This window comes from Bubalus bubalis, chromosome 13, assembly GCF_019923935.1.
Source record: "Bubalus bubalis isolate 160015118507 breed Murrah chromosome 13, NDDB_SH_1, whole genome shotgun sequence".
Classification (NCBI taxonomy): domain Eukaryota; kingdom Metazoa; phylum Chordata; class Mammalia; order Artiodactyla; family Bovidae; genus Bubalus; species Bubalus bubalis.
Window position 1 is genome coordinate 15,198,611 of NC_059169.1, and position 26,101 is coordinate 15,224,711.

The 26,101-nt window shown below is 40.2% G+C and overlaps 2 protein-coding genes across 2 annotated transcripts in view; one reads left to right on the forward strand and one right to left on the reverse strand.

Moving 5' to 3' along the window:
• Window positions 1–26,101, forward strand: part of LOC123328868 (ATP-binding cassette sub-family C member 4) — a gene marked incomplete in the record, with an annotated part of 1,148,417 nt that overhangs the window by 451,965 nt on the left and 670,351 nt on the right.
• Window positions 1–26,101, reverse strand: part of LOC123464825 (ATP-binding cassette sub-family C member 4-like) — a 34,386-nt gene that overhangs the window by 6,413 nt on the left and 1,872 nt on the right. The window contains exons 2-4 of the mRNA XM_045162441.1: window positions 18,152–18,302; window positions 3,273–3,392; window positions 1,995–2,105 (exon numbers count right to left, since the gene is read on the reverse strand). Of these exons, the coding sequence (XP_045018376.1) occupies window positions 1,995–2,105; window positions 3,273–3,392; window positions 18,152–18,302 (382 nt within the window). The remainder of the gene's footprint in view (window positions 1–1,994; window positions 2,106–3,272; window positions 3,393–18,151; window positions 18,303–26,101) is intronic.

Sequence of the window (26,101 nt, forward strand, 5' to 3'; positions counted from 1 at the left end):
CAAAAATAAATAAGTAAACAGCCCAATCAAAAAATGGGCAGAAGATTAAAACAGACATTCTCCAAAGAAGACATATAGATGGCCAAAAAGCACATGAAAAGATGGTCAACATCTCATTATTAGAGAAATGAATATCAAAACTACAGTAAAAAAAAAATTTTTTTAAGTAAAAACTACAGTGAGGTTTCACACCAGTCAGAATGACCATCATCAAAAGTCTACAAACAATAAGTACTGAAGAGGATGTGGAGAAAGGGAACCCTCCATGTAAACTGGTACAGCCACTATGGAGAACAATATGGAGGTTACTTTAAAAACTAAAAATAGACACACAAAAAGATGCCAGGATTCTTGGCCTCTGGAGGAGAAGAATTCAATCCAGGGCCAGAGATGAGGCTTGATCGCTCAGAGCTTTTGTGTAATAAAGTTTTATTAAAGTATAAAGGAGATAGAGAAAGCTTCTGAGATAGGCATCAGAAGGGGTCAGAAAGAGTACCCCCTTGCTAGTGTTAGCCATGGAGTTATATACTCTCTAATTAGTTATTACAGTGAATCAAAAGAATGTCTGGAGGTTATAAAGACCTCAATAGACCTACTCCCATAATTTGCACCTTAAGATAACAGGATTAGCCAGAAGGTTTTTTTTTTTCCAGAGACTGTCCTCAAGCAGGATACATTATTGTTATATAATCCTAAGGAATGTAGAGGGACAAAAAAAAGTTTGTCCTTTCTTCCTCCTTAATAATTCCAGATCCCTCTCTCCTTGGGGACCCCTGGACTTACCAATCTGCCTAGGAATTGACTCTCTCACTACTAAGATCCAGCAATCTCACTCCAGGGCATATATCCAGAAAAAAAACATAATTTATAAGGATACATGCACCCTAGTCTTCACTGCAGGACTATTTACAACAGCCAGGACATGGAAGCAACCTAAATGCCTGTCAACAGAGCAATGGACAAGGAAGATGTGGTACCATATATACAATGGAATGTTACTCAGCCATAAAATGGGCAAAATAATGCCATTTGCAGCACCATGGCTGGACCTAGAGATTTGCATACTGAGTAAAATAAGTCTGAGAAAAATAGAATATGATATTGCTTACATATGGAATAAAACAAAAGGCTACAAATGAACATATCTACAAAACAGAAGTAGAGTAACAGGTGTAGAAAATAAACTTATGTTTACCAGGGGATAAGGGAGGGGAGGGATAAATTGGAAGACTGGGACTGACACATACATACTATTATATATAAAATATCAAAATAGATAATTAATAAGAAACTACTGTAAAGTACAGTGAACTCTGTAATGATCTATATGGGAAAAGAATCTAAAAAAGAGTGGATATATGTATGTATATAGCAGATTGACTTTGCTGTACATCGGAAACTAAGACAACAGTGTAAATGAACTATACCCCAATAAAACTTAAAATAAAAATTAAAGAATGGCCTGAGCGAGCCAAAGCAGGGGCCCAAGGCACCACAGGTCTGTTGCAGCAGGCATGTCATACCTGGTCTTTGCTCCTGAAGATTCCAAAAGTCAGAACCAGAAATTCTTTTCTAAAGGACTATTCATTTGAAGTATTAAAACGCAAATTACTAAAAAGAATACAGGCACCCCAATGTTCACGGGGTATGGAAAAAGAATCTTTAAAAAAGTGAATATATGTATAACAGATTCACTTGGCTATACACCTGAAGTCAACACATCATAAATCAAACATTTTCCAATCAAAAAAATATTTTAAATTATCTCAATGAGGACTTACTGTAAATAAATAAGTAAAAGTAAAAGAAAGAGAAGTTCTCATCAAGACACAAATGACTTCACATGGACACACTGTGGAGTCACATGCTGCAAACACTTTAATACAACTCATTAGAACCAAAGAGTATATATTAGACAAGATTACAACAGTTTAATAACTACAAACAAAGCTATCAAATGCAAACATACCCCAAATATTCACATGTGTACTTACATTCTACCAGAATCAGGGCCCCAAAGGCAACAACAGTGACAAAGATGGCACAGATGACATCCAGATACACAGCGAGCCATCGGGACGTCGTCAAAAGCAGGAACCAAGCCTCTGCATTTGTGAACCATAATAAGTGTAACATAAACAGAAAAAACATGTTAGCTGCTTCTCATGAGGGAGAGCATTTTCTCAGTTGAGCTACAGAAGATTTTACACAAGGTAGGACAGCAAAGTTACACACCTGTAACTTCAAAGGAAACAGAAGATTCCAGAAAACTAGGTTCAACACAAAACAACATATGAGACACAGAGGAATCAGTCCAGGAAGCATGCTTTGAAAACTTCAACCCACGAGTTATCAAGAGAAATACCATCATAAGAAAGAAGTTGGAAAAACATCTCATTGGTGTGTTCCCTGCAGTGCTGGGCCTCAACATGAAGATCCTCCTCTCAAAGGGTCAGCTGTTCCCAGCTCTGACAGCAGAGAGCATAGCTCACACCGTTTCCAGCACCTTCTGCCCTCACTACAGGGCCTGCGGTGGTTATTCTTAGGAGTCAGTGTCCACATGACCATCAGCTAACAGGGTCTGTATGTGACTTTCAAATGCCATGTTATCTTCAAAATATATCAATGATTGCAAAGTTTGGCCAGGATTTTATATACTTAGAAGAAATTCTGAATTTTCTACCGAGATGGAAAACAAACAAACAAACTTCACTGATACAAAGCATAATCAAGTGGGTAGCAAATCAGGAACTTATTTTCCTCAACACTTCTGCTACCCTCAATCTATGCTCTCAAAAGACTTGGCAAAACACACCCTGAGGGGGAAGAACAGCCACCACCTGGTTCTGAAAATAAAGTTTTATTGGAATACAGCCATTGACTAATGTATGTTCTTTGCCTGTCTTTGTGCTACAATGGCAAAGATGAGTAGTTACAATAGAGACAGCACACAAAGCCTACAATATTTTCTATCTGGACCTTTGGAAAAAAGAAAAGTTTACTGAATCCTGCCTTAAAGAGACAAACATCCACAGGGCACAGTGGTGGAAGGACAATGCAGGCCAGTCAGGGGAGAAAAGCAGGGCTGTGAGGGGGAAGAGGGGAGCACAGAGGGGATGCTGAGAGGAAGGGGTGGGGGAGGCAGGTGTGCAGAGGGCGATGTGGGCTGACACACAGAGAGGCGCTGGCCAGCCAGGCCACCTGAGACAGAGGTCAGGCCTCAGAAGGGAGCACATCCCATCCTTAGAAATCATCTCCAGAAACTTACAGACCTGAATGCAAATCCTGGTATGCATCAAACAGCTCCTGAAACTTCTGTTCAGCTTTGTATGCCCGGATGGTCCAGAGTCCCCGGAGAGAAGATGCTAAGTGGGAAAACACCGGGCTCCGAGCTGGGGCAGCAGAGACAGACACACATCAGAGAAGTCAGGGAGGCTGGATGCGAGGAAACCACTGCCTCCCGGGCTCTGAGGTCACACGTCCTACCAAAGGGAATCCTCCATGTGACCCTCAAACTCCTGCTCACACCACGCTTCACTTTAATGACCTGGGAATGAGAGATTCTCTTTGAAACTATCTTTGATCAAATTCAAAACCCCAGCTAGATTTAGATAAAGAAATTCTTTACTGGTTCTTTCATCAAGGTCCTCTCAAATATTTCTCCCTCCATATTCTTCTGGCATCTTTCCAGGTGGAAATTGCTCCAATTTATTAAAAGTATAGTGAAGTATAGTTGATTTACAATAATCTGCTAGTTTCAGGTATGCAGTATAGTCATTCAGTTCTTTTCTCTGATTATATTCTATTATAGATTATTACAAGACACTGAATAAAATTCTCTGTGCTTTACACTTAATCCTTGTTATCTATTTGATGTATTAATAGTAGTGTGTCTATTAATCCCATATTTCTAATTTGCTCCTCACTCTTTCCCAATGCCCTTTGGTAACCACAAGTTTATTTTTTATGCCACTGAGTCTATTTCTAGTTTGTGTATAGATTCATTTGTATTATTTTTAGATTTCATGTATAAGTGATATCATATGTGTCTTTCTCTGATTTTCTTTACTAAGAATAATACTCTCTAGATCCATCCATGTTGCTGCAAATGGCAATATTTCATTTTTTTTCCATAGGTGAGTAATTATCGCTCACTAATTTTTTAACCAGTAGCATTTTAAACTTTAATTCCTCTTTAGAGTCCTCACCACACTGAATTTTGATGAGCTACCTGTGCATTGATTCCACCTTAGATGAGTAACCAAGGGCTGAGATAAAGTCAGTACATCCCCCACCCTGGACCTGAGCCAGACACAGGACAGGAATGAGATGAGTAAGAAGTGGACAGTCTGCCACCTCCCCCATCCTGGGACTCTCCCTGCACCTGCGCCAGGATTCTCTGTACGGGTCACGGAGCACCTGGTTCTGCACCACCCTTGTGCCCACAGGACCTGGCAGATGAGGAGTCTTTGAATAGTCTTGACTTCTGCTCCAGGAACATGATGGGTGTTTTTATATCTGCCTACTGGACACCTGTCCTGTTATTTGGAGGGCACTGTGGCCTGTGATACTCACATCACCCTTTTAGAATCTGACAGAGGCCTCAGCGTCCATCTTTTGAGTGACTTCATGTGGTTGGGGGCCTGATGTCACATGACTGCCCATTCATTTCCTGCCATCTTCTCTAAGAGCACACTGACCATGAGCACCAGGGTCAGGCTCTTGCTTGTCAGGGAACAGCTGGGCTGCAGGCTGCCAGGCAGGGAGGACCCTTACATTTCTCATTCCCCACCATGAATGAGGATGCAACTTGCTATTGCCAGGGGCACATGGTGAGCCTCTGACCTCTGTCTGGAATGAGTGATAACTTGAGCTGTATCAGGAGGAAATACTGACATCACTTTGTTATTTGTGTGGGTCCTAGAGAAGACCTGTTAGTACAACTAGGTTGTTTATGGGAAGTTAGTAATGCATCTTACATGAGGCTACAGAGATTTTATAAAATGATGGGGGAAAGAATCCAGGGGGAAACTCCAAACTGTTTTCAGGTCCTCACTCCTTAGTCCAGTATCTGAATGCCTGTCTGGTGACAGTTCAGTCAGTACAGACGTGCACCTGGGCACTGCACATTCGGAGGGGTTGAGGTAAAAACAAGTAAAGGCACAGAACCTCTTCTTGTGTTTAGTGTTCCCAGTTCTATAAAGAAGGAAGGAACAGGGGCGGTCCTAAGATGGCAGAGGAATAGGATGGGGAGACCACTTTCTCCCCCACAAATTCATCAAAATATCATTTGAATGCTGTACAAATTCCACAAAACAACTTCTGAATGCTGGCGGAGGATGCCAGCCACCCAGTAAGGCAGCCCATTCTCTTTGAAAGGTGGTCACCTCTATCTCCTCCCTACCTCTTCTCTTCTCTGCCTAAATCTGTTGGATCTCTTTGGGTGTTCTAGGCTGTGGAGAACACTTAGGGAACTGATTACTGGTTAGATTGGTCTCTCTCCTTTTGACTCCCCCTCTTCTCCTCCTGGTCACCTCTATCTCCCTCCTCCTTCTTCTCTTCTCCATATAACTCTGTGAACCTCTCTGGGTGTCCCTCACTGTGGAGAATCTTTTCACCATTAACCTAGATGTTTTATCATTGGTGCTGTATGGATGGGAAAGTCTGTATGGATGGGATGTAAGAATATGACTGAAAGCCAGAGGCAGGAGGCTTAAATCCAAAACTTGAGAACACCAGAAAACTCATGGAATATTAATCAACAAGAGCTCATCCAAAAGCCTCCATACCGACACTGAAACCAAGCTCTACCCAAGAGCCAACAAATTTCAGAGCAAGACATACATACCAAGCTAATTCTCCAACAACATAGGAACATAACCCCAAGCATTAAAATACAGGTGGCCAAAAGTCACACCAAACCCATAAACACCTCAAAATTCACTACTGGACACTTCATTGCACTCCAGAGAGAAGAGATCCAGCTCCACCCACCAGAACACCGACGCAAGCTTCCCTAACCAGGAAACCTTGACAAGTTACTCGTCCAACCACACTCACAGGGAGGAACCCTCATAATAAAGAGGAACCACAAACTTCCAGCATACAGAAAGGCCACCCCAAACACAGCAATCTAAACAAAATGAAAAGGCAGAGAACTATTCAGCAGGTAAAGCAACATGATAAATGCCCACCAACCCAAACAAAAGAGGAGGAAATAGGGAATCTACCTAAAAATGAATTCAGAATAATGATCTGAATGATCAGTAAAAATGATCCAAAATCTTGAAAACAAAATGGAGTTACAGATAAATAGTCTGGAGACAAGGATTGAGAAGATGCAAGAAAATTTTAACAAGGACTTAAAAGAAATAAAAAAGAGTCAATCAATAATGAATATGCAATAACTGAGACAAAAGCACTCTGGAGGGAACCAACAGTAGAATAACTGAGGCATAAAATAGGATAAGTGATGTGGAAGATAGAATGGTAGAAACAAATGAAGCAGAGAGGGAAAAAGAAAAAAAGTATTAAAAGAAATGAGGACAATCTCAGAGACCTCTGGAACAATGTTAAACGCCCCAACATTCGAATCATAGGAGTCCCAAAAGAAGAAGATAAAAAAGAAGGCCATGAAAAAATACTTTAGGAGATAACAGCTGAAAAATTCCCTAAAATGGTGAGGGAAATAGCCACCAAAGTTCAAGAAAACTAGAGAGTCCCAAACAGGATAAACCCAAGACAAAACACCCCAAGACACATATTAATCAAATTAACAAACATCGAACACAAAGAACAAATATTAAAAATATCAAGGGAAAAGCAACACATAACACACAAGGGGATTTCCATAAGAATAACAGCTGATCTTTCAATAGAAACTCCTCAGGCCAGAAGGGAATGGCCGGACATACTTAAAGTGATGAAAGAGAAACACCTACAACCCAGATTACTATACCCAGAAAGGATCTCATTCAAATATGAAGGAGAAATCAAAAGCTTTACAGACACTCAAAAGCTGAGAGAATTTAGCACCACCAAAACCAGCTCTTCAACAAATGCTAAAGGATCTTCTCTAGACAGAAAACACAGAAAAAGCTTATAAACTCAAACCCAAAACAACAAAGTAAATGGCAATGGGATCATACTTATCAATAATTACCTTAAATGTAAATGGGTTGAATGCCCCAACCAAAAGACAAAGTCTGGCTAAATGGATACAAAAACAAGACCCCTATATATGCTGTCTACAAGAGACCCACCTCAAAACAAGGGACACATACTGACTGAAAGTGAAGGGCTAGAAAAAAATATTTCATGCAAATGGGGACCAAAAGAGAGCAGGAGTAGCCATACTCACATCAGATAAAATAGACTTTGAAATAAAGGATGTGAAAAGAGACAAATAAGGACTTTCTCAAGTGCACACGGAACCCTCTCCAGGATAGATCACATCCTGGGCCATAAATCTAGCCTTGGTAAATTCAAAAAAATTGAAATCATTTCAGCCATCTTTTCTGATCACAATGCAGTAAGATTAGATGTCAACTACAGGGGGAAAAATAAAACTATTAAAAATACAAACATATGGAGGCTAAAAAACACACTTCTGAATAACCAACAAATCACAGAAGAAATCAAAAAAGAAATCAAAATACCCATAGAAACAAATCAAAATGAAAACACAACAACCCAAAACCTATATGATTCAGTAAAAGCAGTGCTAAGGGGAAGGTTCATAGCAATACAAGCTTACCTCAAGAAACAAGAGAAAAATCAAATAAATAACCTAACTCTACACCTAAAGCAACTAGACAAGGAAGAAATGAAGAACCCAGGGGTTAGTAGAAGGAAAGGAGTCATAAAAAAAATAGGGCAGAAATTAATGAAAAAGAAACAAAGGGGACTATAGCAAAAGTCAACAAAACTAAAAGCTGGTTCTTTGAGATGATAAATAAAACAGACAAACCATTAGCCAGACTCATCAAGAAAAACAGGGGAAAGAATCAAATCAACAAAATTAGAAATAAAAATGGAGAAATCACAACAGACAACACAGAAATACAAAGGATCAAAAGAGACTACTATCAGCAACTATATGCCAATAAAATGGACAACTTGGAAGAAATGGATAAATTCTTAGAAAAGTATAACTTTCCAAAACTGAACCAGGAAGAAATAGAAAATCTTAACAGACCCATAACAAGCACGGAAATGGAAACTGTATTCAGAAATCTTCCAACAAACAAAAGCCCAGACTTCACAGGTGAATTCTACCAAAAATTTAGAGAAGAGTTAACACCTATTCTACTCAAACTCTTCCAGAAAATTGGAGAGGAAGGTAAACTCCCAAACTCATTTTATGAGGCCTCCATCACCCTAATAACAAAACCAGACAAAGATGCCACAAAAAGAGAAAACTACAGGCCAATATCACTGATGAATATAGATGCAAAAAATCCTCAACACAATTCTAGCAAACAGAATCCAACAACATATTAAAAAGGTCATACACCATGACCAAGTAGGATTTATCCCAGGGATGCAAGGATTCTTCAATATTCATAAATCAATCAATGTGATACACCAAATTAACAAATTGAAAGATAAAAACCATATGATTATCTCAATAGATGCAAAGAAAGCCTTTGACAAAATTCAACATCCATTTATGATAAAAATCCTCCAGAAAGCAGGCATAGAAGGAATACACCTCAACATAATAAAAGCTATATATGACAAACCCACATCAAACATTATCCTCAATGGTGAAAAATTGAAAGCATTTCCCCTAAAATCAGGAATAAGATAAGGGTGCCACTCTCACCACTACTATTCAACATTGTTCTGGACGTTTTAGCCACAGCACTCAGAGAAGAAAAAGAAATAAAAGGAATTCAGATTGGAAAAGAAGAAATAAAACTCACTGTTTGCAGATGACATGATCCTCTACATAGAAAACCCTAAAAACACCACCAGAAAATTACTAGAGCTAATCAATGAATATAGTAAAGTTGCAGGATATAAAATTAACACACAGAAATCCCTTGCATTCCTATACACTAACAATGAGAAAACAAAAAGAGAAATTAAGGAAACAATTTCATTCACCATTGCAATGAAAAGAATAAAATGCTTAGGAATAAATCTACCTAAAGAAATAATAAGACCTGAATATAGAAAACTATAAAACACTGATAAAAGAAATCAAAGATGACACAAATAGAGGGAGAAATATATCATGTTCATGGATCAGAAGAATCAATATAGTGAAAATGAGTATAGTATCCAAAGCAATCTATAGATTCAATGCAATACCTATCAAGCTACCAATGGTATTTTCCAGAGAACTACAACAAATAATTTTACAATTTATATGGAAATACAAAAAACCTCAAATAGCCAAGGCAATCTTAAGAAAGAAGAATGGAACTGGAGGAATCAACCTGCCTGACTTCAGACTATACTACAAAGCTACAGTCATCAAGACAGTATGGAACTGGCACAAAGTACCATAGATCAATGGAACAAAATAGAAAGCCCAGAGATAAACTCACGCACCTATGGACACCTTATCTTTGACAAAGGAGGCAAGAATACACAATGGAGAAAAGACAATCTCTTTTACAAGTGGTGCTGGGAAAACTGGTCAACCACTTGTGAAAGAATGAAACTAGAACACTAACACCATACACAAAAATAAACTAAAAATGGATGAAAGATCTAAATGTAAGACCATAAACTATAAAACTCCTAGAGGAAAACATAGGCAAAACACCCTCTGACATAAATCACAGCAGGATCCTCTATGACCCATCTCCCAGAGTAATGGAAATAAAAGCAAAAATAAACAAATGGGACCTAATTAAACTTAAAAGCTTATGCACAATGAAGGAAACTATTAGCAAGGTGAAAAGACAGCCTTCAGAATGGGAGAAAATAATAACAAATGAAGCAACTGACAAAGAATTAATCTCAAAAATATATAAGCAGCACCTGCAGCTCAATTCCAGAAAAATAAATGACCCAATCAAAAAATGGGCCAAAGAACTTAACAGACATTTCTCCAAAGAAGACATACAGATGGCTAACAGACACGTGAAAAGATGCTCAACATTACTCATTATCAGAGAAATGCAAATCAAAACCACAATTAGGTACCATCTCATGCTAGTCAGAATGGCTGCTATCCAGAAGTCTACAAACAATAAGTGCTGGAGAGGGTGCAGAGAAAAGGGAACCCTGTTACACTGTTGGTGGGAATGCAAACTAGTATAGTCACTATGAAGAATAGTGTGGAGATTCCTTTAAAATCTTCAAATAGAACTGCCATATGATTCAGCAATCCCACTGCTGGGAATACATACTGAGGAAACCAGAATTGAAAGAGACACATGTACCCCAATGTTCATTGCAGCACTGCTTACAATAGCTAGGACATGGAAGAAACCTATATGTCCATCAGTGAATGAATGGATAAGAAAGTTGTGGTACATATACATAATGGAATATTACTCAGCTATTAAAAAGAATGCATTTGAATCAGTTCTAATGAGGTGGATGAAACTGGAACCTGTTATAAAGAGTGGAGTAAGTCAGAAAGAAAAACACCAATACAGTATATTAATGCATTTATGTGGAATTTAGAAAGAGGAGCTACCCCGCATCTGAGGTTAGGGGTGGCGGCCAAGAGGAGCCACCCTAGTCCGAGGCCAGGGGCGGCGGCAGGGAGGACCTACTCCACCTCCAAGGAGCAGTGGCTGCTCGGGCACAGGAGGGCCTAGAGGAGCTACTCCACATTCAAGGTCAGAATGGGCGGTGGTGAGGAGATACCCCTCGTTCAAGGTAAGGAGCAGTGGCTGCGCTTTGCTGGAGCAGCCCTGAAGAGATACCCCACGTCCAAGGTAAGAGAAAACCAAGTAAGATGGTAGGTGTTTCAAGAGGGCATCAGAGGGTAGACATACTGAAACCATACTCACAGGAAACTAGTCAATCTAATCACACTAGGACCACAGCCTTGTCTACTTCAATGAAACTAAGCCATGCCCATGGGGCCACCCAAGATGGGCGGGTCATGGTGGAGAAGTCTGACAGAATGTGGTCCACTGGAGAAGGGAATGGCAAACCACTTCAGTATTCTTGCCTTGAGAACTCCATGAACAGTATGAAAAGGCAAAATGATAGGATACTGAAAGAGGAACTCCCCAGGTCAGTAGGTGCCCAATATGCTACTGGAGATCAGTGGAGAAATAACTCCAGAAAGAATGAAGGGATGGAGCCAGAGCAAAAACAATACCCAGTTGTGGATGTGACTGGTGATAGAAGCAAGGTCCGATGCTGTAAAGAGCAATATTGCATAGGAACCTGGAATGTCAGGTCCATGAATCAAGGCAAATTGGAAGTGGTCAAACAAGAGATGGCAAGAGTGAATGTCGACATTCTAGGAATCAGTGAGCTAAAATGGACTGGAATGGGTGAATTTAACTCAGCTGACCATTATATCTACTACTGTGGACAGGAATCCCTCAGAAGAAATGGAGTAGCCATCATGGTCAACAAGAGTCCAAAATGCAGTACTTGGATGCAATCTCAAAAATGAGAGAATGATCTCCATACATTTCCAAAGCAAAGCATACAATATCACGATAATCCAAACCTAAGCCCCAACCACTAATGCCAAGGAAGCTGAAGTTGAATGGCTCTATGAAGACCTATAAGACATTCTAGAATTAATACACACACACACACACACACACACACAGTCATTTTCATCATAGGGGACTGGAATGCAAAAATAGGAATTCAAGAGATACCTGGAGTAACAGTTTGACCTTGGATTACAAAACGAAGCAGAGCAAAGGCTAACAGAGTTTTGCCAAGAGAACACACTGGTCATAGAAAACAACCTCTTCCAACAACACAAGAGAAGACTCTACACGTGGACATCACCAGATGGTCAATACTGAAATAAGATTGATTATATTCTTGGCAGCCAAAGATGCAGAAGCTCTATACAGTGAGCAAAAACAGGACTGGGAGTTCACTGTGGCTCAGATCATGAACTCCTTATTGCAAAAATCACACTTAAATTGAAGAAAGTATAGAAAACCACTAGACCATTCAGGTATAACCTAAATCAACCTAAGTCAAATCCCTTATGATTATACAGTAGAAGTAACAAATAGATTCAAGGGATTAGATCTGGTAGACAGAATGCCTGAAGAACTATGGAGAGAGGTTCATGACATTGTACAGGAGGCGGTGATCAAAACCATCCCTGAGAAAAAGAGATGTGAAAAGGCAAAGCGGTTGTCTGAGGAGGCCTTACAAATATCTGAGAAAATAAGAGACTCTAAAGGCAAAGGAGAAAAGGAAAGATATACTCATTTCAATGCAGAGTTCTAAAGAATATCAAGGTGAGATAAGAAAGCCTTCCTCAGTGATCAATGCAAAGAAATAGAGGAAAACAACAGATAAGAAAGACTAGAGATTTCTTCAAGAAAATTAGATATAACAAATGAACAGTTCATGTAAAAATGGGTGCAATAAAGGACAGAAATGGAATGAACCTAACAGAAGCAGAAGATAATAGGAAGAGGGGGCAAGAATACCAGAAGAACTGTACAAAAATATCTTAATGACTTGGATAACCACTATGGTGTGATAAAAAACCTAGAGCCAGACATCCTGGAATGTGAAGTCAAGTGGGCCTTAGGGAACATCACTACAAACAAACCTTGTGCAGGTAATAGAATTCCAGTTGAGCTATTTCAAATCCTAAAAGATGATGCTGTTAAAGTGCTGCATTCAATATGCCAGCAAATTTGGAAAACTCAGCAGTGGCCACAGGACTGGAAAAGGTCAGTTTTCATTCCAATCCCAAAGAAGGGCAATGGCAAAGAATGTTCTAACTACCACACAGTAGCACTCATTTCACATGCTAGCAGGGTAATGCTCAAAACCCTTCAAGGCAGGCTTCAACACTATGTGAACCAAGAACTTTCAGATGTACAAGCTTGACTTAGAAATGACAGAGGAACCAGAGATCAAATTGCCAACATTCATCGGATCATAGTAAAAGCAAGAGAATTACAGAAATACACCTATTTCTGCTTCATTGACTATGCTCAAGCCTTTGTGTGGATCACAATAAACTGAAATTTCTTCAAGAGATGGGAATACCACACCACCTTACCTACCTCCTAAGAAACCTGTACTCAGGTCAAGAAGCAACAGTTAGAACCAGACATGAAACAATAGACTGCTTCCAAACTGGGAAAAGAGTACGTCAAGGCTGTATATTGTCACCCTACTAATTTAACTTCTATGCAGAGTACATCATGCAAAATGTCAGACTGAATGAAGCACATACTGCAATCAAGAAAGCTGGGAGAAATATCAATAAACTCAGATATGCAGATACCACCACCCTTATGGCAGAAAGTGAAGAGGAATGAAAGAGCTGCTTGATGAAGGTGAAAGAGGAGAGTGGAATATTTGGCAGGCAAATGTCTGTCTAGTCAAAGCTACGGTTTTTTCAGAACAAGACCCAGTTTCCCTCTCAGTCAGTTTCTCCCATCAAGAAGCTTCCATAAGCCTCTTATCCTTATCCATCAGAAGGCAGGCAGACTGAAAACCACAGTCACAGAAAACGAACAAATCTGATCACATGGACCACAGCCTTGTCTAACTCAATGAAACTATGAGCCATGCCGTGTAGGGCCACCCAAGACAAACAGGTCATGGTGGAGAATTCTGACTAAACGTGGTCCACTGGAGAAGGGAATGGAAAACCACTGAGTATGCTTGCCTTGAGAACCCCATGAACAGTATGAAAAGGCAAAAAGATAGGACACTGCAAGATGAGCTTCCCAGGTCAGTACGTGCCCAATATGCTACTAGAGATCAGTGGAGATATAACTCCGGAAAGAATGACGAGGCAGAGCCAAAGCAAAAACAACACCCAGTTGTGGATGTGACTGCTGATGCAAGTAAAATCTGATGCTATAAAGAGCAATATTTCATAGGAATCTGGAATGTTATGTCCATGAATCAAGGCAAATTGGGAGTGGTCAAACAGGAGATGGCAAGAGTGAACATCGAAATGAATAAGTGAACAAAAATAGACTGGAATGGATAAATTTAACTCAGATGACCATTATATTTACTACAGTGGGCAAGAATCCCTTAGAAGAAATGGAGTAGCCATCACACTCAAGAGTCTGAATGCAGTACTTGGATGCAATCTCAAAAATGACAGAATGATTTCTGTTCATTTCCAAGGCAAACCATTCAATATCACAGTAATCCAAGTCTATACCCCAACCAGCAATGCTGAAGAAGCTGAAGTTCAATCGTTCTATGAAGACCTACAAGACCTTCTAAAACTAATACCCAAAAAAATATGTCCTTTTCATTATAGGGGACCGGAGTGCAGAAGTAGGAAGTCAAGAAACACATGGAGTAACAGCCAAATTTGGCCTTGGAGTACAAAATGAAGCAGGGTAAAGCCTAATAGAGTTTTGCCAAGAGAACACACTGGTGACAAATTGTGGAAAATTCTTCAAGAGATAGGAATACCAGACCACGTTACCTGCCTCCTGAGAAATCTGTATGCAGGTCAGGAAACAACAATTAGAACTGGACATGAAACAACAGACTGGTTCCAAATCGGGAAAGGAGTACATCAAGGCTGTATATTGTCACCCTGCTTATTTAACTTACATGCAGAGTACATCATGCGAAATGCTGGGCTAAAGGAAGCACAAGCTGGAATCAAGATTGCCAGGAGAAATATCAAGAACCTGAGATATACAGATGACATCACCCTTATGGCAGAAAGCGAAGAACTAAAGATCCTCTTGATGAAAGTGAAAGAGGAGAGTGAAAAAGTTGGCTTAAAGCTCAACATTCAGAAAACAAAGATCATGGCATCCAGTCCCATAACTTCATGATTTGGGGAAACAATGGAAACAGTGAGAGACATTAATTTCTTGGGCTCCAAAATCACTGCAGATGGTGACTGCAGCCAGGAAATTAAAAGATGCTTGCTCTTTGGAAGAAAAGCTATGACCAAACTAGACAGCATATTAAAAAGCAGAGACATTACTTTGCCAACAAAGGTCCATCTAGTCAAAGCTATATTTTTTCCTGTAGTCATGTATGGATGTGAGTATTGAACTATAAAGAAAGCTGAGTGCAGAAGAATTGATGTTTTTGAACTGTGGTGTTGGAGGAGACTCTTGAGAGTCCCTTGGACTGCACAGAGATCCAACCAGTCCACCCTAAAGGAAATAAGTCCTGAATATTCATTGAAAAGACTGATGCTGAAGGTGAAACTCCAATACTTTGGCCACCTGATGCCAAGAACTGACTCATTGGAAAAGACCCTGATGCTGGGAAAGATTGAAGGTGGGAGGAGAAGGGGATAACAGAGGATGAGATGGTTGGATGGCATCACCGACTCAGTGGACATGAGTTTGAGTAAACTCCAGGAGTTGGTCATGGACAGGGAGGCCTGGCGTGCTGCTGTCCATAGAGTTGCAAAGAGTCACACAGGACTGACCTGAATTGAACTGATGGTTTTTCTAGTAGTCATGTATAGATGTGAGAGTAGGACCATAAAGAAAGCTTAACACAGAAGAACTGATATTTTTGAACTGTGGTGTTGGAGAATACTCTTGAAAGTCCCTTGGACTACAAGGAGATCAAACCAGTCAATCCTAAAAGAAATCAACCCTAAATAGTCATTGGAAGAACTGATGCTCAAGCTTAAGCTGCACTACTTTGACCACCTGATGTGAAGAGCCGACTCATTGGAAAAGATCATGATGATGGGAAAGATTGAAGGCAGGAGGAGAAGTAGATGACAGAGGATGAGATAGTTGGATGGCATCACCAACTCAGCCAACATGGGTTTGAGCAAACTCTGGGAGGTAATGAAGGACGTAGAAGCTTGGTGTGCTGCAGACCATGAGGTCTTGGACTTGAATTAGGGACTGAACACTACCACTGCCAGCAGCTAGAGAGAAAACATAAACGGTTCTAATCAACTGGCCACCACATGTGGTTATCTGGGGTGTGCAGGAGGAGTACCTGGATTAAATTCATTGTCTAACTTACTGCAGCCTACTAGGTGCAAACAATCCAAATATTCCACAGTGATGGTGCCAAAGTCCTCAGACTCTCCAGATCAAATACTGAGAAAATTCTCTACTGCTTCTTGACAAAAGCCTCAGGAGAAACTCTTCTCTCCACTTTCATATGAATGGGGGATGGCCCTCGTCCCAGGCAAAATTTTCTGTCAAATATTTTTTCTGGAATAAACCCTCTTTGAAAGTACCATAGACCTGCTTTGCAACAAAACTGTTGAATGACTCCCTTTCATGGGTGGCCTCAAAGTATAAAACATCTGAAACCTTGACTACACAGAAGATTGGATGGAGCTCATCACCTTCTCTTCTGCCTCCCCAGGTACTACCATCCTACCAAGTCATCAGCAGAATGTCACACACACCTGGACTCTACTGCTCTCCCTCCATCCAAACACCTCACAAGACCAGACCTCATGGGAGGTCACCTGCTTCTCTTGATGAATGAAAATTTCTTTTATAGATTTTATGAAATTGATGATTACTATCCTTTTCACAAATAAAGATAAGTACCTCAAGTGTTTACTATTAAAAACAAAACACACAATTGCCACACACACACACACACACACAAAACTCCTTTGACTGGATTAACTGAGACTTTTTTCCATTTAGTAAGTACAGAGAATCATAGGATTCAATATGCTTCTGTTCTTGGCTTGGTTTCTAGAAAGTAAAGTTGGTATTAATTTGCAATAATTATTCATGTTTGAGGTCTCTGCTACAAACATATTCTCTCCTTACTTTTTAGCTATTGTTTTTATAACTTGAAAAATATGTAAAAATGTATTTTCTTCATTATTTACTAATATTGATGAAATGTATGCATTAAGAATGACATAAATTCGATTCTTTCATCATCTGTGATTACCTGTAGAATAGAATAATTTATCATAAAATGTGTTCCCCATTATTTTGTTTTTTGGCTGCACCTTGCAGCCAAAACCAAGACCTTGTAGGATCTAGTTCCACAACCAGGGACTGAAGTAGTGGCTCCCACAGTGGAAGCAGAGAGTCTTAACCACAGGACCTCCAGGGAAGCCCCTGTTCCCCATTATTCTAAAACTAGGAAGGTGTATGGAGTAATCAACTAAATGCATACTGAACAGATCCCCATCCTGTGTTCTCATAGGGGATTACTTTCAGCATCATTTATACAAATAGTTTTGAGAAAGGGGTATACAAACAGTGTGGTATCACCCAAATACTGATAATGATAAATAACAAACCTGAAACTAACAGGGCTTATCTTTTCAATAGAGCTTCCCTGGTGGCTCAGACATTAAAGAATCCACCAGCAACGCAGGAGACCTGGGTTCAACACCTGGGTCAGGAAGATCCTCTGGAGAAGGGAACGGCTACCCACTCCAGTATTCTTGCCTGGAGAATCCATGGACAGAGGAGCCTGGTGGGCTACAGTCCATGGGGTCACAAAGAGAGTCGACATAACTGATGACTAACACACATCTTTTCAATACATTTAACAGTTACAATTTACTTGAATGTGTTAAACAATCTATTTTTCAAATATATCACTTCTGACACATATTTCCTGAGGTCTCTTTTCCTTTTCCTAATCTTTTTCTTTCCTTGTCATGTCTGGTAACTTCAGGAGAGGAAAAATCCTCTATATTAGTTCCTTCTAATTAATTCCTTCTATATTAGTTCCAACAGGATGAAATACTTTCAAAAATAGTATTCACAGAGTGGATACTCTTGTGCAAGGAAGTGTGTCGTGAACAAGACAGAAATGGTCCCTGTCCTCATAGTGCTCACATCTGTCCTCCTTGGGCTAAAATGCAAAGTGCAGCTGACCCGCCATCAGCTCCATTTGCCTTAAGGGCCAAACCCACTCTTAGGGGCCATAACTTTCAATCACCTAATGTTAACAGTAAGAAATTCCACAGAACAGTCTAAGGAATTTCAGGAGTCTGGTTAATTGCCATACAAATGGAAGCCAGCACGCACTGTCATCCCAAACTGAGAGCCCAAGTACTCACTTGTACTTTCCAGGCGTTTCACATCTCGTGATGTCTCTAAGAAATATCGCCAAAGAACAAAGAAAAGGATGCCAAGCGGAATCACAGGTATAGCAATCCAAGGAATTGCAGCCACCATCACACCCACCACACCAATCACAAGTAGAAATGTCTGAAATAGCAAAAATACAGAGGCCTTCATGTCAAGGATACTTTCCAAAGATAAACTTTAATGATTTGCTCTTAAGATTAAACTCCTTTCCTTGAAAAACTTGTTCGAACAGCAGGGAATGCTTTCCCTTCCAAAGAAATAAAATTATAGTTGGCCCTCATGATATTTGTTGCATGCAGCAACACTTTGATAAGAACTTTCTAGGTTATCAGCTCTTCTGATACACTCAGTAGTCCTTTGAGGCAGGCATGACTAGTTTCAACAGATTAGAATATTTGAGGTTCAGAGAGTAGGAGTTGAATCCCAAACTATCAGGAGTCATCAGGTGTTACTAAAAGATGAGTGAGCAGGTATCACAGATGAGGAATCCAGACACCTTAGCTATGCATGCAGGGATAAAGAAGTGGTTAATTACAAATTCAGTGTAAAATATTCAGTAATAGTATTTTCTAAGTTTAGAAATGGAGGAGTGAGGCACAGGGTGAGAAGAAGCAACTTGATGGAGACTAAGTCATGGAGCTGGGAAGCCCATGTCATGAGCCATTACAACACATTTAAACCCCCAACATACAGCCATCTTTCTATCATTAGACTAAGTATTCAATTCAGTTCAGTTCAGTCGCTCAGTCATGTCTGACTCTTTGTGACCCCATGGACTACAGCATGCCAGGCTATCATGAAGTTCACCAACTCTTGGAGCTTGCTCAAACTCATGTCCATCGAGTCGGTGATGCCATCCCACTATCTCATCCCCTATCATCCCCTTCTCCTCCTGCCTTCAATCTTTCCCAGCATCAGGGTCTTTTTCCAATGAATCCGTTCTTTGCATCAGGTGGCCAAAGTATTGGAGCTTTAGCATCAGTCCTTCCAATGTATATTCAGGACTGATTTCATTTAGGATTGACTGGTTTGGTCTCCTTGCAGTCCAAAGGACACTCAAGAGTATTCTCCAAGCTCAGCTTTGTTTAGAGTCCTACTCTCACATCCATACCTGACTACTGGAAAAACAATAGCTTTGACTAGATGGACCTTGGTCAGCAAAGTAATATATCTGCTTTTTAATATGCTGTCTAGGTGGGGAATAGCTTTTCTTCCAAGGAGCAAGCATCTTTTAATTTCATGGCCACAGTCACCATATGCAATGACTTTGGAGCCCAAGAAAATAAAGCCTGTCACTGTTTCCATTGTTTCCCCATCTACCGGCCATGAAGTGATGATGGGACTGGATGCCCTGATCTTAGTTTTCTGAATGTTGAGCTTTAAGCCAACTTTTTCACTCTTCTTTTTCAATGTCATCAAGAAGTTCTTTAGTTCTTCATCGCTTTCTGCCATAAGGGTGGGGTCATCTGCATATCTCAGGTTCTTGATATTGCTCCTGGCCATCTTGATTCTAGATTGTGCTTCATCCAGCCTAGCATTTCACATTATGTACTCTGCATGTAGGTTAAATAATCAGGGTGACAATATACAGCCTTGACATACTCCTTTCCCGATTTGGAACCAGTCTGTTGTTCCATGTCCAGTCCTAACTGTTGCTTCTTGACCTGCATACACAGTTCTCAGGAGGAAGTTCAGGTGGTCTGGTATTCCCATCTCTTGAAGAATGTTCCAGTTTGTTGTGATCCACACAGTGAAAAGCTTTGGCATAATCAATAAAGAAGAAGCAGATGTTTTTTCTGGAACTCTCTTGCTTTTACGATGATCCAACAGATGTTGGAAATTTGATCTCTTGTTCCTCTGCCTTTTCTAAATCCAGGTTGAACATCTGAAAGTTTATGGTTCATGTATTGTTGAAGCCTGGCTTGGAGAATTTTGAGCATTACTTTGCTAGCATGTGAGATGAGTGCAATTGTGTGGTAGTTTGACCATTCTTTGACATTGCCTTTCTTTGGGATTGGAATGAAAACTGACCTCTTCCAGCTCTGTGGCCACTGCTGAATTTTCCAAATTTGCTGGCATATCGAGTGCAGCACTTTCACAGTATCATCTTTCACAATTTGAAATAGCTCAACTGGAATTCCATCACCTCCACTAGCTTTGTCCGTAGTGATGCTTCCTAAGGCCCACTTGACTTCACATTCCAGGACGTCTGGCTCTAGGTGAGTGATCACACCATCGTGATTATCTGGGTCATGAAGATCTTCTTTGTACAGTTCTTCTGTGTATTCTTGCCACCTCTTCTTAATATATCTTCTGCTTCTGGTAGGTCCATACCATTTCTGTCCTTTATCGAGACCATCTTTGCATGAAATGTTCCCTTAGTATCTCTAATTTTCTTGAAGAGATGTCTAGTCTTTCCCATTCTATTTTTTCTCTCTATTTCTTTACACAGATCACTGAGGAAGGTTTTCTTATCTCTCCTTGGTATTCTTTGGAACTCCACATTCAAATGTGTATATCTTTCTTTTTCTCCTTTGCTTTTAGCTTCCCTTCTTTTCACAGCTATTTATAAGGTCTCTTCAGACAGCCATTTTTCCTTTTTGCATTTCTTTTTCCTGGGGATGGTCTTGATCCCTGTCTCCTGTACAATGTCATGAACCTCCGTCCTTAGTTCATCAGGCACTCTATCAGATCTAGTCCCTTAAATCTATTTCTCACTTCCACTATATAGTAATAAAGGATTTGATTTAGGTCATACCTGAATGGCCTAGTGGTTTTCCTCACTCTCTTCAATTTCAGTCTGAATTTGGCAATAAGAAGTTCATGATCTGAGCCACAGTCAGCTCCCAGTCTTGTTTTTGCTGTGTAGAGCTTCTCCATCTTTGGCTGCAAAGAATATAATCAATCTAATTTTGGTGTTGACCATCTGGTGATGTCCATGTGTAGAGTCTTCTCTTGTGTTGTTGGAAGAGGGTGTATGCTATGACCAGTACATTCTCTTGGCAGAACTCTATTAGCCTTTGCCCTGCTTCATTCTGTACTCCAAGGCCAATTTACCTGTTACTCCAGGTGTTTCTTACTTCCTACTTTTGCATTCCAGTCCCCTACAATGAAAAGGACATCTTTTTTGGGTGTTAGTTCTAATAGGTCTTGTAGGTCTTCATAGAACCGTTCAACTTCAGCTTCTTCAGCATTACTAGTCGGGGCATAGACTTGGATTACCGTGATGTTGAATGGTTTGCCTTGGAAACGAAGAGAGATCATTCTGTCGTTTTTGAGATTGCATCCAAGTACTGCATTTTGGACTCTTTTGTTGACCACGATGGCTACTCCATTTCTTCTAAGGGACTCCTGCCCACAGTAGTAGATCCAATGGTCATCTGAGTTAAGTTCACCCATTCCAGTCCATCTTATTTCGCTGATTCATAGAATGTATATGTGCACTCTTATCATCTCCTGCTTGACCACTTCCAATTTGCCTTGATTCATGGACATAACAATCCAGGTTCCTCTGTAATATTGCTCTTTACGGCCTCGAACCCTGCTTCTATCTCCAGTCTCATCCTCAACTGGGTGTTGTTTTTGCTTTGGCTCCATCCCTTCATTCTGTTTGGAGTTATTTCTCCACTGATCTCCAGTAGCATATTGGGCACCTACCGATCTAGGGAGTTCATCTTTCAGTGTCCTATCTTTTTGCACTTTCATACTGTTCATGGGGTTCTCAAGGCAAGAATACCGAAATGGTTTGCCCTTCCCTTCTCCAGTGAACCACATTCTGTCAGAATCACAGTTGATGGAAATTTTGACCAAAAAGAAGCTGGGATAAGAAGGTTGAGATGCTTGTCTGAGTTAACACTGGTTGTTCTGAGTCCTCTCAGCACCAGCACCTGAATCCTGTGCTCACCAGCCCAGGGCCTCGCCAACTTGCCACCCAGGGTCCCTGGCCCTGATACATCTCTAAGGGATGGGTTGGTAGGTAATGCCTGTATCACAGAGATTTGTGTTTTATCATTTCACAGCTTGCCGGGAGCCAGCACGGGAGTTCCCACCCATGACAAGGTCATGCGGGAGAGCCCTGAAGGGCAAGGTGAGTCAGGGCTCAAGGGCCCCCCTGGATCTGCCTGAGCATCTACTACAAAATCAGAATCTGTCTGTTTTACTATTTTATGACTTTTACCAACTCCTCTGACATTAACAGGGGGCTATCCCCGACCACCTTTCTCTGAAGAAAATTAACTTAGAGCTCTAGTTAATAAGTCTCCTGGGCATAATAGGAGTGTTTCAATTCAAACCCATCTGATGACTTTCTAGCTTGCTTAACAAATTTGTTCAGATTCCTGCAGCTATGCATGTGATTGTTCACAGCCTCCCAACCATGAGAGGTACGGGAAGCTTAAGATATTCTAACAATGCAGAGCTTCTCAGAGAGTTAAAATTGTTAGAATAGAATTAGTAGAGGATTTCTTTGTTGAGCTAATGCTTGCTGCCAAGTTTCCATATCCCTTACCTACTGTGTCCCTGGGAGTGTATTGATTAATATAGTTGGTATATAGAAATGTAAGTAATAGCTTTAATGTTTATAACCTTGGACCCTTGAGTTAATTCTTTTCTTGTTATAGCCCACCACACTTTTGCCCTATAGGAATGCAACTTTATCTAATGCTTTTGGAGGGTGGCGCCTGACTTTAGAATAATCACCTTTAGAGAAAAATAAGTTTTCTGAAGACAGGGTCATAAAATGTTAACAGGCCTCCTGGCCAGAAGATGATGTAAATCACCTAAAGCTTTTGCATATGATAAGTTTGCAGAAAGAAAGCCTGGCTTCGATAAGGATCAAGGACTGCTGACCTTGCATGACTCTACCCGCCCCCCCCTCCCCCATTATCCTCTATGCACAACATAAGGTATAAAAACTACTTTGGAAAATAAAGTGTGGGCCTTGCTCATCAGGCTTGGTCTCACTGTGTCGTTCTTACTTCCTTTTCTTTCCTTTTCTTCCTTCAGGATGAATGACTGGAGCGTGGGGGCTCTCTAAGACTATTTATTTGCCTGGGCTTCTAAGACCCACTCGAGAAGGTGCCTAAGGTGGGGCACCTTCCGCGATTCGAGAGAGTGCCTGCGGCCTCCATAGTCAGAGCAAGTTCGGTGTCACGAACTTTATTAGTTTCCCATGTAAACCAGTCATATCAAGCCTCTGATCTCTCTGCTGTGCTATCCTTTTCGCCAACGCCGTCCTCCCGAGGGAATCCCTGGATCCAACCGGGGCTGGACCCGGGTAACAGCTCTTCCTGATCAGCTTTCTCAGAGAATCCTCACAACCACCTTGTGAATGAGGAAAGTAAGAGCTATCATTTCTATTTACAGATAAGACATGAAGCTGGGAGGGCAAGTGGTGTCCTAAGTTTTCCCAAGAAGGTTTTGTATGTCATGGAGAAAGCCAGGGATGGTTTGTACTCATGGAATTCCAGAACCATAGCTGCAGGAAGAGGAGCCTGGAAGGAGGAGGAAACTTCCAGGACTGTGACTCTGTGGCCAGGAGCCCTTGTGAACCAAGTTGTATTATCTGGAGGGAGACCCATGTGCTTTTCCTATTTCTCTCATCTGTGCCATGGTATCAATATAAAACTCAGAATGAAGAAGATGGAATTCGGAAAAAATAAATTCTAATCATAAATGGGGAAAAACAGGGCTGCCTGATCTCTCTCCTATTAGACCTACAGATGAACAATTTCTTACAACCATTAGTTTAACTGTGCAACCTGCCCTATTACAATCTTCATGTTCATGGGGAGGGGTCCTTCCAGCTCCTTCCATATCTGGTCTTAAGTAAAGTCACTAGGGGTGTTATCAGTGGTTATTAGGGGAAAAAAAAAAAAAAAACAACTGCTGAAATGTCAATTAAGAAAAAATCCAAATTACAGTTTTTTAGCAGATTCACATTATTTGATTGGACAATATTCACCAGTTTCAATAATTTGTTTCTATACAATTAAAAACTAACCCAGCCTGGCAGATAACCTGAGAAACAGAAGTAAGATCAAAATGAAGGGAGTTGTGCCAGTGCTCTTTCCTTGAATACCAATTAAAAATTGTAACTTGTTCTCAAAAGCTTTCTAGGTTAGGTTAGGTCCTTCGGATTTCATTCCCCTAAATTCTGAAGCAATTCAAATAGACTTTGTCTAAGAGTTTTCTTTCTACATAGGTCATACTATAGCCAGTCTCACTGAGGATTAAATATTATATTATGTAAACATATGTATAAAATGTATAGGTTTACATCTATATGTATATTATATACATATGTGTGTGTGTATATATATATATATATGTATATTATATACATACACACACACACACATTTGTGAATCTTTTAATTATTGCCAGCTCTCTCAAACTCTTTACAAAAGTTGGTAGAAGGCACAAAAAGTCAACACTCTTGAATAGGGAAACAGAAGATTTCATGGGTGCAATAAGCCCATTTCATTTCTTCTTTCCACATTTCTAGGAATTCCAAGGAGCCTAATCCTAGCTACACACACAATTCTCCCCATCTGATTGGATTCCAAGCCCATCTGATGACCCACCTCACCATGGCCAGTGCTTCTGCACCTCTGTCTCACTATGGCACAGAGACAATGATGTGTAGACAAGAAACATGTTGACCAAGAATCAAGTGACTCTAGTCCTTATGCCCCAAGAAATAAGGGGAATCATTATTTTGACATGCTTATAACCACTTTAGAGCACACCATTTGAGAATTCTAGCCGAAGTCTATTATTCCATACGAATAAATTCAAAAATTCTAAAATAAAGCCACTTGAGAGTACATAGTGATTTTCATCAGTCAGAATAATTCTTTAGTTTGCAGAGAATGACAAGCTACACCTAGAGCATAAATCCCCATTAGCCAAATATTGCAGTGTCTGAGACAGGGTTTAGGGCTCACCCTCTCAAAAATTAACAGGGATGGTAAGACCCTATACCCACTCTTAATCTTAGGAATATACCTTAATCTTAGAATATACCAACACTTTAAAAGGCTTGTGGTGAGAATTAAATGAGATCATGTATATAAAGTGCTTACCAGTCTATGCATGACAAATAGAATAGAAACTCTAAGTTCGTTATTACCAGGAGTGGATAGGTGATGTATTAATAGATTTAAGGCCCAAAGAACCTTAAGAATCCCATGAACTTGGACCCTTAGAGGCCATTCATGCTAATCACTGGAACAGCCTAGTACTATCCAAGGATGTACCAGAGCAGGTGCTGTTTTTTTTAAAATTTGGCAATGATGTCACATGTACCAAAGAGACTGTGGCTTTTCTCTGGTCACAAAGAAAAAGGACTCTGAGGTCTATGCTGTTTGAAGATGTACTTTTAAAAACACTATGACCAATAAACCTCATGCCTACTACAGTTTTTGTCCTCTCTGTATTTTCTTCTCAATTCTAGGCCTTCCAAAGACTGATAATCTTAGGAATATGGCAGCAAGTCAACATTTTTTGAGATGTTTATTTTCTCATTCCATATTCTCTGTTTCAATTTCTGCTTCTTGGTGAGGGCTTACTGTTACGAATGTTGAGCATTTGTGGGAGACTAATGAAGAGTGTGGACCTTTGAATTAACTAAACCAAACAAGATTACTCAATGTTTCTAAAGATACAATTAATTTGACCTTTCCTATTTCATGCACCATGAACTGGTATATTGATACCAATGGAAGCACAAGAGCTGGGAAGCTGGGATTGGAAATCAGTGAAACCAAAGTTTTCTCTCTTCATTACTGAGAATGTTTTATCCTGAATTCAGACAGCATCTATCCCTGTCCCTCTATAAGTCATGCAGGAATATGCAATTTAAAAAATAAATAAAAAATATGCAATTGATTCTGATTATAAGGGCTAATTAGCCATGT